The 20875-nt window shown below is 38.8% G+C and overlaps 1 protein-coding gene across 5 annotated transcripts in view; it reads left to right on the plus strand.

Moving 5' to 3' along the window:
- Positions 1-20875, plus strand: part of LOC119655631 (mannosylglucosyl-3-phosphoglycerate phosphatase) — a 114847-nt gene that overhangs the window by 73897 nt on the left and 20075 nt on the right. For 2 of the 5 annotated variants that reach the window (XM_038061612.1, XM_038061620.1), the window contains exon 2: positions 13146-13281. The exons of 2 other annotated variants lie outside the window; for them this stretch is intronic. In XM_038061612.1, coding sequence (XP_037917540.1) covers positions 13150-13281 — 132 coding nt within the window. In that variant the 5' untranslated portion in view covers positions 13146-13149. Of the gene's footprint in view, positions 1-3646; positions 4347-13145; positions 13282-20875 lie in introns of those variants that run through there. One more of the 5 variants, XM_038061603.1, reaches the window with a different exon arrangement.

The following is a 20875-nucleotide window of genomic DNA, read 5'->3' on the forward strand; positions in this document are numbered from 1 at the left end:
CCTTTCTCAAGCCATATTTTCTTTCCTTAGGAAAGATAGTTTCATTAGCGTACAGCTTGACATCTTTAAGTTTTCTCCCAAAGCCAGCTAGTCCAACGTAAGATCTTCGTCTCATTGTTATTTATACTCGTTCAGCACCTAGAACCATAGAGAGCGATAGGGCGGAAGACACTGCGGTAAATTTTCGTCTTCAGACGTTCGTAATTGATAAGACGATCGCAAAAAGAACGCCAGTTGTGGCTCCACAACTGGCCACTTCATCCAGATTTCGCGAATGCGTGAAGCAATTTCATACTGCAGTTCACCATTGGCTGATAGCATTGACCCGAGATATTTAAATATAATAGCTCAGTTCTGGGGAGGTCACTAGCGCTGACAGTGATAGTGTCTCTTTCATAAGGTGCGGTCAACAAATATTTAGTTTTATTCAGATTCTGTCTTAGTTCCTATTGCATGAGGCGATCATTCCATTTTTGGACAAGTTGCTCGAGATCAGCTTTGCATGACACGCTAGGAAAACATCACCTGCATAAAGCAGGGTATACTGCGCTGGACGTTGGATGTTCCCTGTAGCAGTATCCATAACAAAAACAAAGAGGTTGTTGAAATAGCGCTTCCTTGATGAACACCGACAGAGACACGAAGAGGTTTTGATACACTCGTCAAATTTCGCACTTTACTTTTCGGATCGTGGTGACACATTCCCTAGTGTATCTTTGTGTCTTTGAGGTAGAACGGGCGGTAAGATATTGGGTCTTCTAGTTACGCATGGGATTTCGTCGGTAAAACTAGACTCCATCTCTGCGTGCGTCAAACACACTGAAAAAGTAGCAGAACCTTGTCCTGACGGTGACTTTACGGTCTTTTATTGGAATGGTGTCTTAAATTGGAGTTCAATTATCGCCCATTCTCCTGCAAAAATTGTTCTTAATTACCGACAGTATAGTGAAAATATGGAGCGCTGATTTTTACTTTTTGACGTTTGCCTTCTACGGGAAAAACACCGTTGAGAAAAAAATGCGTGTATGTGATATATATCATAGTATATGATGTTCACCGCCTCTACATCTCCATAACAACCCTGCAAAACACTCCCACGGTATAAAATTTTCCCTCCGGACGAAAGTCTTTAAAGCTTTCACGCTTATCTGCTTTGCTCGAAAGCATACATCGCTTGCTGGGAGAAATTGGCCAGCCCAGCATAACCACGTCGTATGCTCTCGATATACGTTCGGTTATCTGCCCTGGTATTCAGCTCCCCCAAGGGCCGCTTGTAGCACTTGTACGAACGTATCCTCCTTAAGGGGGACATCCCGTGTGAAGGCCGTTTTTTTTTTGGCTTTTTTTAGAAATTTGTTGTGAAGAACTGGATAAAGATACAAATATAAATTTTTCACCATAGATTTATGAATATCTTGAGCGTGCATAATAATTTTTCTAGCCCGATTGTATAGTTTGTTATTGAAATACAGAGCAATTTATACACCCATCTCCAAAAAAAGGTGTTTTTCTGCTGCCACGGGCAATGTGATCACCTTTAAGAAAAAAGTAAGCGGGATTTTAACGTACAGACTTAACTACGATCCGCAAACTAGGATTATTAAAAAGTATTAAAAGCTAAATTTTTGGTGCCGTGTTAAACTTTTTTTTATGAATGTTGACATTTTTTCTCGACTTCTTCAATGAATAAAAAAAAAACTACTGAATCAATCGCAATTATCCTCGTTTGCGGACCGTGGAAATATATTGTGAATAGGTCGTGAAAATTTCTAAGAATTTCGTTGGATAGATTTTGGGTTATGGTGGCAGCCGATTTTCACTTCGCGTGCCGATTTTCAATATGCAGTTTCGAGAAAAACGCATTTAAAAAGTAGAATGCGATTTTTAGCGATAAAGCCTTAACTGGCCATTAATCTGCTATACCTAATCCATAAACTTTAGATTTCTTCAAGAAACACATGTATAGCCTTGGTTTCAATTCTTGTCCTTTTAGGGAAGCCATCCCAACATCATTCGGATCAATAAATACGAGCTTTATTACGGCGATCGACATAAATCTGGCAGGTGACATTTTACTTGTTTAGTACTGTAATTTCCGAACGGCTCCGAACATCAAAAAATCACTTTGTCCATATATTCTACACTATATATAGATACAATTGATGCCAAAAAAAATTCGATTGGGCGGATCCGACATATGGGGTGACCCCCTTAAACGCTTCACACACATTAATTTGGCATTCTAGTGTAGCAATTGCAAATTTAAATATCAGCTGTTTTCACTCTGCGTGACAGTTTAATTGGATTTGGGCCTTGAAGTGTGTTAGAACACTTCATTCAAGACCGTAATGGTGCACTACAGGATCACAGTACCCTGTAGAAGGCAATGTGGTTAGTATTAGCGCGCCGTGATTATTACCCTGATTAGTCTCAGATACTCATTCATAGTTGGGTTAAGTGGTATCCGACATCCAGTCACGATACAAATCCCACTGCCACCAGTTAGATTTGAACCGCGACATTCTGCACGATAGCCTAGCACTCTAACCATTGACCGATCTGGGCACATTTCCTGGATACCTTCATTTTAACTCACCCGTATTATTGCCTTGCTTGTTACATCTTCTATGTCCTTCTCATAGATGTTTGGTGAGAGTAAGAGCTGCACTTCCTCGCAACGGTTAAGATTGATTTTATCCAATCTTATTTTTTCATAACGTTCAAGGCTCTCCTGAATACTAAGGATTTGCTACTGCCTGCGATACAACAAGAGTCAATACAGTTCTTCCATTGCAAGGCGTATATTCAGAGTCAGCTTTGCGCTCTTTGAGAATGTGGAGGAATATTGCTAGTTGTGGCCAAATTCACTTGAAGGAAACCTATTCTTTAACTCGGTGTATGACACGGTATATTTTGACCTTCTTGCCGTCAGTAGTTTAAGTGCTGCTTCTGTCAGTGTACTCATGGTTACGCTTCGCGTGCCTGCTTACGCTTTTCTGAATCCGTCAATTGCCGATTTTTGCGAGCGGTACAGTTCCAAATATTTTTCTTGACCCTTGCTGATATCATCCTTCTTCACGACCTCATCAACTTCCTTGCTTTGTATGGCAATCTCCTGCCTTTAAACACTTCCTTGAGTCTGCCCTTTGAAGAACTTCTGTTTTACTAGGAATCCTTTTCAGCTCCAGAATCAAATCTAAAAGTATCTTATTCGACTGATAGCTAAATTTCATCAATTGAGAACCGCGTTGTACGCCGGCGTATGTAATTTGCGCTAGATTAGATTCTCTTATTTCTTTCGCAGTGCCAAGAGCATTTTTACACCGACCAAATCCTCGAAATTCCAATAAGTTTTCACGGACTAGGAGGGTAATGTACATATATATGTTAATATGCAGCGGATCAAAGGAGTCCCCTAGAAAAAGTTTCATTGCAAAAGGGAAGTAAACTAGAATAACTCCGATAATACGAATTAAAGCGAGATGACAACCCCTACGGAAAAGCTGAATGAACGCGAAAAATCTGTATGTATATTCTTATAGATACTCGAATAAACTTACTCGCCGCTTTGATTACAAATATTCATAGTGTGATTATAAACATTTTGGCAAACAAAAATATTCAAGCTTTCAGTGGGTTTCAGGCATCCGGACGGTGTGCATTTCTCCTCGACAACGACTACAACACGCGAATTCAGTCGAACTCCTAACAAACACGTTACGTAAAATAAAAATTCTATTCGAAGCGCCATTTACCTGTGTTATAGATATTTTAAAATATAATTCTTTTTTCTCTGACCTGACATGGTACTGACGAATGCACATAGTAAATTTCCATTTGCTTTACATCCCAGATGAATTTGTTCAGTGTCCTACCTTGATCTGTACCTGTCGAGTACCAACGAAACACACGTAAACGACGCGGTAAATTACCTTCGAGTGTGAATCTGTGCGTGCAATCTTCTCAATTGTGCAATTAATTAGCAAAGATAGTTTTAGTGAAATGAGTTCAAGTGCTTGTCCCCGTGCGTCGTCATTCACTTGGTCAATGCCGATGTGGTTCAGCTGAAGGCTGTGGTCTTAAACTTGATCTAAAATTAGTGAAAACAGATAAATGCATGCATTCCCACATGAAGTGGGATCATGACGTAATAATAATGCAGCTGATGAGATAATGATAAAAAACTCGTATTGCACTCATAAGACACATCGGAATGCTCTGTATGTCCATATGTGTCGTGTTTGTCTTACGTAGGATGAGTTGGCAGTAATTCCCTTGAAGGCGCAAAGTACGATTTTCTTTCAATTAAGTCGAATGGCTTCACTAAAGCTATCTATCATCTTCCGGTATGGTCACTGTAGAAATAAGTTGTTCCGTAAGAAGAATAGTGAAGGGAAAATTTGGATGACTGTCTTTATTATTATATTTCCCTCCGTCCAACCATATGGTATTCCATTGGCATCTTTTAGAGGGCATTGACTGATAAGGAAAATTACTTAACATTAGACCGTAAAATTCCAGTTGATACGAACATACATACATTCTGTGCAACAATTTAGTTTTTTTTCTGGTTTTCTTTTCAAATTTATTAGACGGTGAATTATAGTACTTATTCAAACTGCCTATCCGGTTATCTCCGTTAGAGATGTATACTAATATCGCTACTTTGCAACCGATAAGAATTGCCGTGTACACTCATAAAACAGAAATAATTATAGTTCAACACGGTATTTCATTTACATATTTATTTAAATTTTCCTTTTCTTTTTTGGTGGCGGGTGGGCTTGTCAGGACCCGGTTTGCCCCTACTCTCGGTGGAAACTTCGTGCGGGATGCTAGGATCCAACTTGTCGGTTTCTAAAGCCACAGCTTTAGGTCACTAAATCTCGATTTTCCCGCTTATAGTCGTTTAATCGCCTATTCGAAGTCCATGGGTTTGATAGGAAGAATTGTTCATGTTGGCAGCGATTGGGGATGTGACCGAATAGGAAGAAGTGAAAAACGTTCAATAAATTATGTGTTGACCAAATCGACAATACTATGACGAAAATCACTTTGGAAAAATATGTCTGATTAGAAAACACAAAAATTTTGAGGAGTATATAGGTTAAGATACTTCTTTTTCTTCAGCCTTTGTCCCGTGCACCAGCGGGATCGGCTGTGACTCAATTCGATCATTTTGTTTCTAACGACGTTGTATGCATTTTCTTGGTCGACCTGTCGCGGTACCTGTCACCAAGAGAGATCAGGTAGGATTTAGCATAGCGGAATAACTCCAAATATACTCTATTTATCTCTTTCCCTGATCTCAGTATTTTTGTTTTACTGAGGATAGTACAAAGTACGTTGCCTCAAACCCTCCTCCTTTACCTGGGCTTGGGACCAGCATACTATGTTAATAGCATGGCGGAGTTATATAGTTAAGATACTTGATAACAGATAACTCGAATGCTGGTAGAAGGTTCATAGTTGTTTCTTAGAATTAGAGTAAAACGCGTCGATTATAAATACAAATCATTCGATGTTATGCGTTTGTATAATTGTATGCGAATAAACCCTTAGTGTAAAAGTTCTAGAATGGATACCTCTTACTACACTACGTAATGCAGTAATACGGTTCACAGAATGCGCAATTCTTATGAGTGTCGCGAATTACATTTAAGGATTTATAATGAACCTAAAGGCAATGGGATGATCTAACGATCATCTTAAGTAGCAGAAAACGACCTAGAGGGAAGAGGTATCTCAGAAATCTAAAAAGTTGGCGAAATTGACCGTGAAGGTCCGCCCGCAACGACTGAAGCTCCATCAAAGTGCTCGGTTGACACGTTCTTGCACGCCTCTGTGCTAACCAGGCTCGGGAATGTGGGGGATTCTTTGAGCGCTTTGATCCCTCACGTGTCATTAATGCAAAATTAACGTGTCTATACCGATGCGTGGGTCTGCGGTCTGCACCGGATTAAAAAATAGACCACAAACAAAGATATTCGCGACGGCCTAATGATAAAAACCAGAACGCGAGCTAAAACTGGAAAATAAAAAAAAACGGTTCGGCCGCGCGTCTCCGGACCCGAGTGTCGTGATCGAGAGGGAAGATCCCCGACGAATCACAGTCCCGACTATTGTTTATTCTGCCTCAGATAGTTATTGAGGCGCGGCCCCTGAGGTTCCCTCCCATCCTTGACATCCTCAGGCCATTATTTAAAAAACGTCCCTATTAAGGTTTTGCGGGATCAAAAAGGAAGAGAGAGGGAGGAAGTCCTCAAATCAACAAAAAAAAATTATCTCAAATTCATGTTATATTCAGGGGGAAATTCAATAAAAAAAAATATGTAAAAGTAAAATGAAATCCAAACACTAAAAATATATAAAAGGAAAAAAATGAAATTAAATCAAAATACAAGAGAAAAATGGAATCAAAATTAAAAAAATATTAAAAAATTTTTAATGCGGAGATTGATCTTGATCAACGTGTCCTATGCCTGAGTAATGCTCGACCTTTGGGAACATTTACTCGGCGTCAATTTTTCCCAATTTAAATTTTTATCGTCGATGATTTTAACTCTAAACTATTACCCCAAACTTCACAATATCCAGAACAAATTTTGATAAAATAGTTAGACCACTAAAGTACTAATTGCATATATTTGAATCTCCATTAATTCAAAATGTCTGCGATTTGAACACTTGGTCTCTGATTTTGGAAATAATATCACTTCATTAGCCTGACTGATAATTAAACACCAACATTTCATGCTCAGATTTTTTTAAGTGAAAATCAGTTGGAGCAGACATTGGATGACACAAATGCCGAATAAATTTTCAAATATTCTTAAATTTCCTTTCTATTGAGCAAGTAATCATTTATTCCTGATTTCGTCGCTTCTAATCAGTTTTCCGTTGAAATTCTAGAAGATTATTTCGAGATTTAACAATTTAGATCGTCCAGTAAGAATGTCGATTTTCCTCGAGACTTCAAAACTGGACCGAATTTTCCCTCCAAAATCACTTTAAGCGTTCGTGTTTTTTTCTTGGGCTGGTTTTCGATGCGTCGCGTTGCGTACGGTTAGCAATGAACCACGCCAACAGGTTGCATGAAAACTTTTTCCTTTGGTATCAACGTGAATTTTCGCTTTTGATTTCACTTCATGAAAATTTTTCTATTTTCGATTCTTCACAATCAATCTATTCACCACAAAAACGATATTTTCCTTCCTCTTTGTCCAACGCCGAAATTCGGAAGCTCACCAAATTACCTCCAACTCTTTATGGCTCGGACACAAACAATAATCTTTTGAAATCCCACCGGCCGTTGATCAGCTGTCCACCCAAGAACCGGTCCCCATGCCGCTACGCTCGCCTTGAACTCGGTTGAACTCATTCCCCGCTGTCAAGATCAATTCGCCCGAAAACATTCAATAATGCAAATTATGGAATGCATTATTTGAGCACATTGATTCAGAAAGAAGCGAATGAAATTCCGTTCTCGTCGCAAAGCCGCGGTCACTACAGATTCCGGGTGCGAAAGTCTTGTGGGTTTCCCTAAAACGGAATTTGGATATTTTTACATCCCGATAACCAGTCCGAATATGGAAGTCTTGACATCCACGGAACAATTCGCTTGCCTATTATTTGCCTTTAGAGTGGCGATATAATCGTGTCACGTAGTTGGCAAGAGGCTTCTTTCTCGGGGCCAAATGCCTATGCCGCGGAGGCGTTAAAGCAGCTGAAAATATGTTGATCTCCACCAGATGGAAACACTAGTTTCTTGTAGAATTCAGATATTGGTGTATGTCTTATGAAGGGTGTTCGCAAATTCCCCCGTCAGACCAGTGAGTGCATCTATGTTAATTGTCCAAATGCGGACTTATGTGAATCTCATTATTTGAATTAGTTACCTTCATCGCTGGCATCTTTTCTGATTGGCTTGTTGTGCGACATGGTGGTGTTACCCCACCTATATTTTGTATATTTTTCTCCGTGATCTTAAATAATTATATCATCATCAACGGCGAAACAACAAGTATCTGGTTTAGGCCTGCCTAAGTAAGGTACTGCAGACATCTCGGTTTTGCAATTCGATATCCGTACAAGCTGTTCAGCGTCCTGGCCTAGGCCATCGCTCCATCTCAGACAGGGTCTACCTCGTCTTTTCTACCCTTATAGACTTTCCCGCCTGAATAAGCCTTACCCATAGGGATAAGGTGACCTGTCCACTCAAGGGGGCCATGTAGGGTGCCAAAACTTCTTCGGAGGATTCTTTTCTCGAACGCGGTCATGAGTATACAATTTTTCTTGCTAAGAACTCAGGGCATCGAGGAACACATTAGGACTGACAAGACTATTGTCTTGTACAGTAAGAGCCTTGACCCTATGGTGAGACGTTTCAAGCGAAACAATTTTTAGAAGCTGGCATAGGCTCTGTTGGCAGCTAATAACCGTGCGGGGATTTCATCGCCATAGCTATTATTGGTAGTGATTTCCGACTCTAGATAGGAGCAATCAATTCAATCGATTGACCAGTACGATTCTCTGGTTTTCGACACTGACGTTGCTACCATGTACGTCGTCTTGTCTTCATTGATGTGCCGCCCAAGATCTCGCGCCGCCTGCTCAATCTGAATGAAGGTTCACTGTACATCTGGGGTTGTTGTTTCCATAATGTCGATATTGTCGAGGTTGGCCAGTGGTTAGGTGGACTTGAAGAGGATGGTGTCTCTTGCATTAACATCTAGATCGTGAACCACTTTCTCCAGTTTCAGATCAAAGTGGACGCATGATATGGGATCCCTGTGTCCTAGACCTTGTTAATGTTGAATGGTCTCGAGAGTGATTCTACTATCCCACATCTTGAGCCCATTTGATGAACCGCTTAGTGTAGTTGATCGCCTCCACATTCAACCAATTCGGCTATAATTCCATCAGCGCCTGGCGACTTATGGTTTCTAAGCCGATGAATTGCACGGACTGTTTCATCATGCTTGATGGTGGCAGCATTTGTCCATCATATTCAGCTCGCTAAACCTCCAACTGGCCGATATTTTGGTTGTTGAGCAATTCACTAAAGTACTCAATCCATCACTCCAATATACCCATTCTTTCAGAAATCAGATTTAATAAGCATCGAGGTATATAAGGCTTTATGCTGCTGACTTGTTGGTAAAACTTGCGCGCCTGGTGCGGTTGCCGCCTGTACTTTTCGAGTTCACAGAATTGTTGAATCTCTCAGGCTTCCTTTTCTGTCTGTGAAGTCACTTCTCCATTCGACGGAGTTTGTGATAGGCCTCTGCTCGTGCCCGTGTTCTTTGAGAATGCAGCGTTGCCCAGTATGGAGCATTTTTCCTTTCTTTGGCTAACTTATATTCATTGTCGAACCAGCCGACTTTTTTGCGACCGGGGTCAACTAAGTTTGTGGCCGTATCAATGATAATGCTTTTCAGGTGGTTATGGAGATAGTTTGCTGATGCTTCATTTCCAAGACATTTGCGTTAATTGCCAAGTAGTTGGGCTCGGACAATCCTACTTACGAAAAAGAACAGAGGTACACTAATAGTGGTAAGAATCGAGAACTCTTCACAAGCACATTTACAGAACAATGTACTTTTGCATGGTTTTAACCAGACTATGAACTATACTTGTAGTTGTCAATATTATGAGAACTTCAGACTTGTTGGGTGGAATGTGGAGATCAGTTGAAACTTGCCATTCAAGTACATGTCTTACGTCAAACTATCGAGTACTGCGTGTCACATTAATAAACCGCGTATGTTTCCGTTATCAGCCCTTGCCTGTATGCAAGTTTCTGATGAACCATCTTATATACAATATTATGCCTCTCCAGCCACATCACAGTGCGCCCAGAAATCAGATTATCCAGCATTTGTAACGCATTAGCCCACACTCCGTACTTATCGTTTTTCCTCCGTTTCCCTTATCGGCTTTATAGGCGAAATTTAATGTTTTCATCCATTTGCTGACATCTCCAGTGCTGATTTGAGTTAGCTTGGTAATGCTCTGCCGACGTTCTAAATGGATTTTCTATGGAGAATCTCTTCGGTCACTTAATAATAACATAAAAGCGAATTCTTTGGCCATCTACCATAATACAAAAGTAACCGCAGTTGTAATTTCGTAGTAGGAGCGGGTGATAAAAAGATTCATTTCGTCATACATTGCGGCGAAGCAGCTGCAGCAGGCGGAAACATACTTCTGGTCATCTTGGCGCCTAGACTTCGAACCACCCCACCACTAGCGGTTTCGTGCGCGTGCATTCATACTGTCCATTACGAGAGCACGACCCAGTTATCAAGTCAGATGAGTCCCACTGGTTACTCGTTATCGTTTTCCCCTCGTTTGATGGGTGTTTATTTTCTATCCTTATTTGTAAGTCATATTATCCTTTTTATATTTTATGTTGATTTCTTCTTTTTGGTGATTCGTCTTAGATGTGCCTAACGAAAGGACTCTCATGCCCATTTTTATGCAGGCTCAGAGAGACTGGATGTAAGACACTCGTTTTGGTACTACTACTGCTGTTATTTCTACTTCGATGGGGAATAAATCTGTTTCATTTTGTGAAAGTTTGAACAAATGTTGGGGTATCTTGCATCTATCAAATTAAAACATAAGGAAATCAAAGTCCACTTTCGTCTCCTTTAGCCTTAATCACAACTTCCAACCGCTCTGGCAGCGATTAGTAAAGCGAATTTAGCATCAGCCGAAAAGTTTCGATACATGTTCCGTTTTGAAAGAATTGTTGAGTTTTTCCTCAGCAGTTTCGAGGAAATTATTCCCCAGCAGTTCTTAACCAGGTTGAAGCTTGGGTTGTTTGCAGGTTAGGTTAAGGACTCTACCCCCAAATTGTCTCTAGAAGAATATTTGAAATAAATATTAATACTCAGAGATTGGGCATGTGTGCCCTCTTATGCATCCCCAAACCAGGGTCATACGGAAACGAAACAAAACCTTATCGGTTTACTGTCTGTCTGTTTGTCCATTCGTCCGTTCGCCTGTCTGTCACCTCTATTATCTCAGAAACTTCTATTGATATCAAATTTGATAGCCTCTGAATCCCATTTACATAGTTCCATACTCAGCTTAAGAGGGGTGAAAAATGAAAATGAAATGAAAGGTCTCGATTAGTATACTCCGAAGCCGACATTAGTTTTGACATTTGTGGCAAAGGAGAGTAGTGCGGGGGTCCGAAAAGAATCAGTTACTTCACCCACCCGTTCTCAAATAATATATATATATGAAAATATGAAAATATATGAAAAGAAATACGAAGGCTCATGTGCATAGAATCTAGGCTTCAAAATTCTTTCCATACCTACACCTTTTTAAATAAAGTTAAGATTAGTATATTACCATATTTATTATAAGTATTTTTTCTAGGAATTGACTAGGTATCTCCTCAAGTTTATTTCAAAATCATCAACTTTTCTAGTAATATATGCTATACTATGGAGTTCCTTATTAAGGCAGGCTTAGGCCGGATACCGATTGTTACGCCGTTGATGATGGTAGTAGAGATTGGCTTTACTATAGAGTTTGGTGCAAATCGTACTATTACTAACAGAGTTATAATAGGTCAAATTTGCCACTTTTGTGCAAATTTATTTCATTCTAAGATTTTGAACATCATTATCAGACGAAAGTGAATAGTTTGATCAACTAAATGCATGAGTGTTACGAGCTAGGCACTAGTGGGACAAATGCCCACTCAAATATACTTATATAAGCAATACACAAAACCTTTCATACCTGAGGGGTTTGGTTTCCGGTTTCCCGATTTGTTAATTTCTGGAGTCGTTTTATATCTATTCCGGCTTTCCATTTTTTCTCCCGCTTCCTTCTTTCCTGTCTAAAATTTAAGTAAACACCATCCAGTGGACCATTCCCTCTAAACTGCAAACACCCTCTCGGGTAAAGATTCCTTCATTCTTGCCTTTTCTTTTGCATTTAATTTTCGTTTCCTGTTCATTACAATACGTTCCATTCTCGAAGAACTCATTTGAAAACAACCAAATTACTGGAATCCTCGACATTTAATAAAAGAAATATCAGATATCCTTCAAATAACATCCTGGCTGGTTAGGTATACCTGAATTAGAAAAACGAATCGAAAGAAACGGTAAAAACTGATTTGTAGGGTCTGTTCTCTTAGGTACTAATTTTAAACAGGCAAAAGCGTTCATATTCATTGCAAGTTGTTCACTTCATTACTTGCACTCGTACTTAAAAGCTTCCGCACTTTGCAGCGTTTTCGTCCTTGATGGCTGGACTTTCCTCAGTCCTACCAGTCCTAATAACATATCAAACGCATTGCACCAAATGAATTTTTGATGTTGTGTTCACTTAGCTCCGAACGGATACCTGGATGAAATGAGGGTAATATTCTCGATTGCGTTCTACTGTGCCGCTCTAACACGCTTCAAGCCCTAAATCTAAATTAGATTATTACGCCATCAATTTATTAATAACTACTAAAACTCGAAGCATTCGGTTTAAAGCCTATCTTCTTCTCACTATCCTAAGCGGGACACTTTGTTCAGATACGTATTCCTACCACCTTGATATTTACAAAAGCTGTTACCCCATCACATCTACCGTGACTACACTATAAATAATGGTAGAATAATGTATTTGAATTCGAAAAGATAGCTTAGTGGTTTAATTAATCAACTCACCTCTGATTATTTAAACATTATACTTACATGTACTATGTTGACGGGCACTCATTCTATCTGACATGGGGCAGATTTTGCCTTCTCTTCGTATTCTAATTTATATACACGGACTATAGAATATTCGAATGTCGTATATTTCTTATACAAGCATATATTTATCTGTATATCTTCTGTTGACGAGTTTTCCACGTCAAGCATTTGAAAACATCTCAATGTCATCCAACTTTTCCCAAAACACTTTCTAAAGCTCTCTGTTAGTATCTATACATATACATAGTACTGTACACATTACATCTCTCTTCCCCGATTACATTGACCTAATTTTTCGTTTAATTTAGATAAAAATAAAGTTGAATTCATTCCATTTATCTTGACATTATATAATTAATATCTACATCAACTATCTGTAAATATCTATATATTTGTGACTATATTATGAAAATTCTTTTTTTAAAGCACAATGGCGGGCTTTGCATCCCAAGCGGCGTTACGTTCGAAATGGGGTGATCTGGTTGAGAGTGGATCAACAGCCCTTCCTGAAGCATCAGAGGTTACCCAGGGTTTAAAAAATGTTGTCGGCTGGTTGAAGCAGGTCAAAGAAATTCTTAGTTTTCTAAACGTTTTCGTAGATGTGTTTTCATGTAGTATCGATGTTGTAACAGGTGGTTTTCATTCTGTTTTCCTAGATTTTGCTCATCTGAGTCCGTGTGGTTGTCTGCGATGTTTAATTCTCAATGTCGTGCTGCACTGTCTCTTCTGTGTACTTAATCACGTTTGATTCATTTTGTATGTGTTGCTTTAATTGCTGTATTTCGTTTTGTAAATAAGAAACTTAGATGTGATTATTCTCTAGATGGTGTGGAGTACGATGCCTTAGGGGTGTCATGTATTTTTTTATTTTGCATGGGAAATGTGAAGTTCATTGTCTTAATTTACAGTCAGAATGCTACACGATGGGGAATGTTTCAATTGGAAAATAGAAGTTGATACACATTATAGAATGATCATTAAGCATAACAGATATACAAGAACTGGGTCATATTTTTCTAGTTCACATAAAATCTAAGCAGAAACCAAGCCAAATATGCAGACATGCTCCCAGCAAAAGCTTGAATTTATTTGGAGAATACTTCATACTTAAAAGCCTGTTCCCATCTGAGAAGTAGATGGATGTCAGAGACATAGAAGTTTTTAATTTTGTAATTCTCGTTGTGTTTAGTTCAGGTATTCACGATAGTTTCGTTAGAGACTATGACGAAACAAAAAAAAAGTATGTGGGCATCCGCCTTTTCCGAACTGAAACAAAGCAACATTAAAGAATAGAACTTTCGTTGAATTATACGCAAACAATTAAACGTTTCAGCCAAGGTGTGGTCCTGAAGTGGCTAGAACCCATATAAAATACGCCATAATTTCTCAAGATACACAACATTTAAACGTATTTACCGAAAAAAATAATTAAATTTGAGATATTTTTTCATTTAGAAAAGAAAGGTTGTCATAAAAGTCAAAAGTTACAATCAAACACCGCGATACTTTCCGTTGTTGACTCAGTCTGGCGTCTCTCACGTCGCAAAGTACAAATCCATCACCCAGTGATATCTGTAGGTCACCAATAACAAAAGTGCTTATTTTAATAAAACATGCATAACCGACTCTTCTCAGCACTTGAAGAAAATGTACTGGCGAAAATACCCCACGCATTTAGAAGAAATGAACTAGCTAAGGTGCACATCGCACTTAGAAAATCTACTGACTAAGGTGTTAATGATATCGAGAAAATGCACTAAGGAGAGTATTCATCATAATGAGAAAATTCATAAGCTAGACTACTCATCACATTAAACACTACACTATCGACAAAGTTTAATATATCAGGAAAATATAAAAGCGAGACTGATCTCCACATTAAGGAAATACACTGGTGAGAGTGCACATTATATTTAGAAAATGCAATAGCGGAAGCACTCCAGTTTAAACACCAAAACAATAGAGAGTAACGATGAAATGACCACCAAATCTCTATTGTGTCAAGAAAACCCACATCCAATTGTTTTTCAGCGCTTTTGCTACTTTTACCTTTAAAACAATTTAAAACGAAGATAGAATTTTTATTAAATGTCGGTCACCTTAAGAGAATGCACTTACGAGAATATTCCAACTTTGTCTTTTAAACAATCTGTCACAAAAACTAAAGTGATGGAAAAACTAGCATCTTCTTCTTCTTTTTCTTCAGTCGTTGTCCAGTTCACAAGCGGGGTCGGCTCGTCGTGATCCGCTTCGCCATTTGGCTCTATCGAATGCCCGATCTGGGTGCAATCTCGAGGCTTTCAAATCCCCATCCAGCGTATCAGGCCACCGTTTTTAAGGCCTGCCTTTTGGTCGTTTACCATCGACTTCGAATTTCAGACCAATCTTGACAAGCGAATTCTCGTTTGCACAAATTGTATGACCATACCATCGAAGACGCCTCCCTCGCAATCTTTTCACGATCGCTGTAACCCCATAACGATTTCGGATATCATTTCATTTCGGATGTGATCTAAACGTGTGACCCCACTAGTCCAACGTAACATCTTCGTCTCCATTACCGCAAGACGCCGTTCATTGTCTTTTATAGTCGGCCAATACTCAGAACCATAGAGAGCGACAGGACGGACGGCATTGCGGTAAATTTTAGATTTGAGATGTGCGTTGATACATCAATCACAAAGAACACCAGTTGTGGAATGCCACTTCATCCAGGAAAAACTAGCATCACACAGTAAAATACTCGATCGATAGAAACGCGGTGTGCAGCTCAATTCCCACTTAAGACTCAAAACGACTTTTTTCTACCTTCCAATTACCAACAAAACTACAGTATAATAATAAGTAAGAATAAGTGATGTTGTTGATTACGTCACAGTGAAAGGGAACGAGTCCTAGAATATAGAAAGAGGGGTGTGGAGGTCTACTGCTAAAGACTTAAAAGAATGGAATACCAGGATAAGTGTAGAACTCCAAAATATTATATTTACTAAGCGACTGGAATTTCCAACCCATGCAAGATCTTAGGTGTTGATTTTACGTCCTCGTGAGGAACGATTCACCGCCATGTTGTTAGGAAAGAAAATCAGCGCCCGTCAAAGAAGGAGTTTACTGCGGTAGCAATTCAGATTTTATATTTTAAAACCCATGCAGTGAAAAATTGTGTGGTGATACGGTTGGCCAAATATTTTCTACAGAAACTGAGTTTTCTTAACTGAATTTCTTTAACTCAAGAAAGGTTTATTAATATCAGAGTCTCGTATGCTAGAATATAGATATGTATGTATATATGTTAGTTGAAATAACATGGTTTCAGTATAAAAGTCAAATTAAATACCGAAGGCAATACTGCATAACTGACAAAATTGCTTGAAGCGGCGTGTACCTTTTTTTTTGAAAATGTCCAATCTACAGTTTAATTTATCAAAGAAAGGGTGAGCAAGCATCTTACAAACATTTACGCCGCATTTATCTGAAGGTCCGAAAAGGAGTGAGTAGCAGAAAGCTTCGTTTTCTAACTTTTCGTAAATCAGATCAAACAATATCTTTACTAAGGTGTTGTGTAAAAATGTCAATTCGAGTTTTACTGGAAAACCGCTTCAAATCGTCTTTTATATTTAACTGCCATAAACCACCACGCTGGTGGAACAGTAAATTCCAGGCCAGAGTGTCGCGGTCGCGGGTCACATCCACAGTCGGTGCTTCTCCTGTCGCAGATGTCAAGAAGCGCGGCCTTTGGGGTTCTCACCCTCCCTTCGTATTCTCAGTCTATTAAAATGAAGAATGTCCCTAGTAGTTGCATTACCGTAAAATGAGGCCTGTGACACCCTCCCTCCCTTGAAAGCTATCAAGGGAGCCATATCAAGAATTACCTCATCAAAATTCACTTCTATATGTAGTTTTTTTTACTACCAATTCGTATTCAACCGAACAATTTCTATTTGTTGACGTAAATTGAAAGTAAAATCTAATCTGATGCTGTTGCACTTATCATTTCACACTAGCAAATATTCAGAAAACACTGAATTCTAAATTGGCTTACCTAGCAATCGATATACATATGCACATATATAAACACAATCAAACCGTTTTAAAGATACATATGTATGTTCAAAAGTCTTAATTTAGGATGACTTTCGAACTCAGAAAAGACAAAATTAGCACTCGTAACTACTTCACTTTTCAGCCATATATGTTAGTGGTCCTACCCTCAGTTCATGGTTGGTTGCCTGTTCGCTGCCTAACCGAGCCATTCATTTTAAGCGCGCCTGCACCCAAGCTCTTAAGTCCGTTAGGCCTTATAGCTTATTAAAATTTTATTTTAGAAGGAAAAATTATCCGGTTGCAGTCGCATTTTTACGACGAATAAACTGCCATTCACTCACCCTTAAATTAATGATATCCTTTTTGTTATCGAAGACTCATGCCACGACAAACACCTAAATTCCAAATTTCCCGACAAATGCCTAGCACCACTCCAAACTCGTAAATATTTTCAGTTGGATCGTCAAGACTCGTATCGAGTAAACCGAACGGCGCCTGACAGACAAATTCCAAAACTCAACTTGCTTCTAGTTGCATCAAATCGAATTCAAAATTTTCATTATCACCTGCATTTCACTTCTACTCTAGCCCTTAATTGACGAATTATCTATCATTTTTCTAAGCTAGAAGCTTTTTGATATAATCAAAGGCGTTTTCATACGTGTGCCGCCACACGCCATCTTGTTGACGTTTTTCGTTTTGGAGCTCCAAGATTTCTGTCAATGCAACCGGCACTGCCGTAGGACGAATCCAATGGGGATATTGAATTGTGACTCCTTCGCAAATTCTTCACAAGATTATTCGCCTGAATCACTTCCGCAACTTTCCTACATTGATTGCCGCCACGGCCGTTTATTCAGTTAAATTAACAAACGAAATGCATTAGTTCAAATTTTTCTGAAAATGGCACACAAATTACCACATAAACTGCTTACAAAAAGAACTCTGTGAAGTGCCAACAATTCGCATTAGCGCTGCACTTCAACTGCACAACACCGAGTAGCCGACCTTTCTCTCACCGGCATCCACAGTTGGATCCCAGCGTTCACATGTGCAATTTTTCGCTTTATCCAGAAACAAGCGTTAGTAATGCATTTCGTAATATGTAACATGATTAAACCTATGTGAAAACAGAACTAAAAACAATTCTGTATTAACCTTGAAATATTTAATGAATTTTAAGGTTCCGTGGGAAGTTAAAAGGTGAGAGAGTTTTGTAAATAAAATCATAAAAATGAAAATAATAAAAAAGTTAATTTTTGAATTATTATTTTAAAATAAGTTAATGTCGGCATGGAAAATGGGGAGTTGAAAGGAGGGTAATAGAAGTGTTGAAGGGAATTAAATAGAAGAAAAGGAAGAAAATGAATCTCTCATCCGCTATTCACAGGTGAGGTGATGAGGATGCTGAGAAGTTATGGATACTACCGTGTATAATGCAAGATGGCATAATTCATTGAACTCCCTACATACTCCAGACAAAGCACCATGAAGGACGCCACCGATAGCAAGAAAAAAATTATTGACGATAAAATGTAACCCCGGCGGACTTCACTTTGGACTTTGAATTGCCTGATATTTTACCCTCCCAAGTATTCCAGGTGCACGCTTTGTCAACAGTTTTCTCGATAGCAGTGAAGACCATGTTTAACGGGGATCCAAGCTCTGCACATTGTGATACAATGATCTAAAGGGAGTTGATGTAGGTGGTATCCAGAGCTAAAATGCTCTCGGTTGATCAAGTTTCCGATGCATTCCTTGATGCGTTCGACAATGATTTTAGCTATTACCTTCCCAACACCTCAACACGAGAAGCGTTCACTTCCCTTACAGGACCATCGAAAAACTTACGAGCACGTGCGATATACAATGGCAAAATCGTTATTTACAGCAGCTTCTGCTTTCCACATTCATTCATCTTAGGATTGTACAAATGTAAAGTACAATAAAGGCACGTTACTGGAAAGTTTGAAGGGAATCATATCATTTAGTACAGTTTAATTTAACTTTTTCTCCGGCAGTTTCCGTACTAATGTTCATTTGCAGTTCTATTTCAGCTCTTACTTTTTGATAGACTCAAGTAACTGCACTCTTTACCTTTTATAGTAATCGTTCTCCTGTAGTATCCATTGTTTGCAACCATTGCAATAACTTTGTCGTGTTGAATTTCCGATCCTTCCAAAACACTTAATAGTGCTACTTGGAGATACTCCGCTCTGTGGCCGGTTTCAAAACACTTCTCTCTTCATATCAATAGATTTCGGACCCCAGTGGTGCTAAGAAAGTTATTCAGCTATCACTATTTGCAGAAAAAATGTTCAGCAACGAATGAAAGGGCGTTAAGCAATCTCTCGATTACCTCAAAATTCGTTCAGGAATATAGAAAACGTTGGAACTCTATATCTAAATTCAATTCGGTGGAACTACTCTGGCCACCCAATCACTACGGCGTAGAAGGAAATCAAAACTCGGATGCCAAAAGAGGGTTCAGTATCTCCCATACCGAGATCATAGTTAAGAATCGAAGTGTTAGTAGAACTGGCAAGTTGCTGCTATCAAAAACAACTGGGAACAGGCTTTTTCTAATGCCTCTACATAGAATAAATTTTCCTGTTAAATCACACAAACAAACTGCATAGTTTATCCTGTCGAAAATAAGAAAGACATACAGAAATATTGTGCGTATTCTGACTGGTCATAATTCACTACTGGGGCATATGTATATTCAGATTGTTAGTATTACAGTTATTATACTCCTTTTTGTCAGTCCTTCGCTTATGGGCAGATCAAAAATCAAATTTTAGTGCTAATATACTCCAGTTCCAGCGGGTTGCATTACAATCACTAATGGAAATCCTGTGACACATAATCCGGGATATATTCTTAGACGCCAAATACAATCGATCACAACAAATGGAGTGCTCAGAGGTTGAGCCTTCCCTACTCCACCCACACACAACCAATGATATAGATTCAAAAATGTTTGTACCAAGGATTTAACCACATTGTCCAAGACCATGACATTGCCAACGATCAAAAAAAGGTAGATTTTCCTTGTAGATGAATTTTACAATAGTTTCCTTGAGGTCTTCTGTAAATTTCTTTCTTTTGAAAAGAATTAAATAACAAACCTATTAGTAATAACAGTGTCCCAAAACGTGTGGTAATTAAATCTTTACTTACTCCTTTCCCTCATATTGCTGATGGAAAGGATACTATTTTTGTCGTCAGAAGTGGATCTCTTGATCAGTTGGAAAAGCCAAGAGTATCCGTTGCCTTGAGTCTTGTTAAGAAGTGCATTTTTCGGGGCATAAAATAAATAAATAAATAATAAAATAGATAAAAAAACATATCCCTAAATTTTCAAGATATATCCTCATATCGATTGTGTCAATATACGTCATATCCTAGGTAAACGACCAAAATAGAAGCACTTAAGAAGGGAATAGTTGGTACCCGAAATGCAATAATTGCAACCAATAAAACTATAAGTGTAATCTTGCGGTGTTTCTAGCGATTATATTATTTGAAATAATTGCACGGTTTCTGCTTTTTCGCAAAAACAGCTATATTGATTAAGGGAACAAGTGGTTCCCGAAATATCGATATTTGCGAATCAAATAAAAGAATATTAGCGAAAAAGCAAAAACCGTCTTTTCTCTAAAATTGAGAGTAATCGGAGTGGTGGGCATTAAGAAAGTTTATCTGGTGGCCGCTGCTGTTTATATAGGAGTCCTACTACGTGGTTGATATGTCGTTCAGCTGGCGTCTTATTATCAGGGACCACGATTTGTCAACTGAATAATTGGATAGCGAAGAGGAATTTTGGCTTATAACAATAGTGCAACCTAGTTTGTATTTACTGAGGGACAATCCGATTTCGCGTTTACGAGCTTTTTAAGCGTTCCTCACTGTTACCACTCTGACAAAATTGGGATATTTCCTGCAGTTTCAAGGTTACTCAAGGTCCTTTAGTTGATGTACGTGGAACTTCCATTTGGCGTCACATTCATCGCAGCCGTCCTGGAAATAAAATTTCGGACAGTTTTTCCTATTTGTGACACTGGTTTGTTAAAGGTGTATTAGAAGTGTATCCAGGTGCGGGTTTTCCG

Source organism: Hermetia illucens, chromosome 1, assembly GCF_905115235.1.
Source record: "Hermetia illucens chromosome 1, iHerIll2.2.curated.20191125, whole genome shotgun sequence".
NCBI lineage: Eukaryota > Metazoa > Arthropoda > Insecta > Diptera > Stratiomyidae > Hermetia > Hermetia illucens.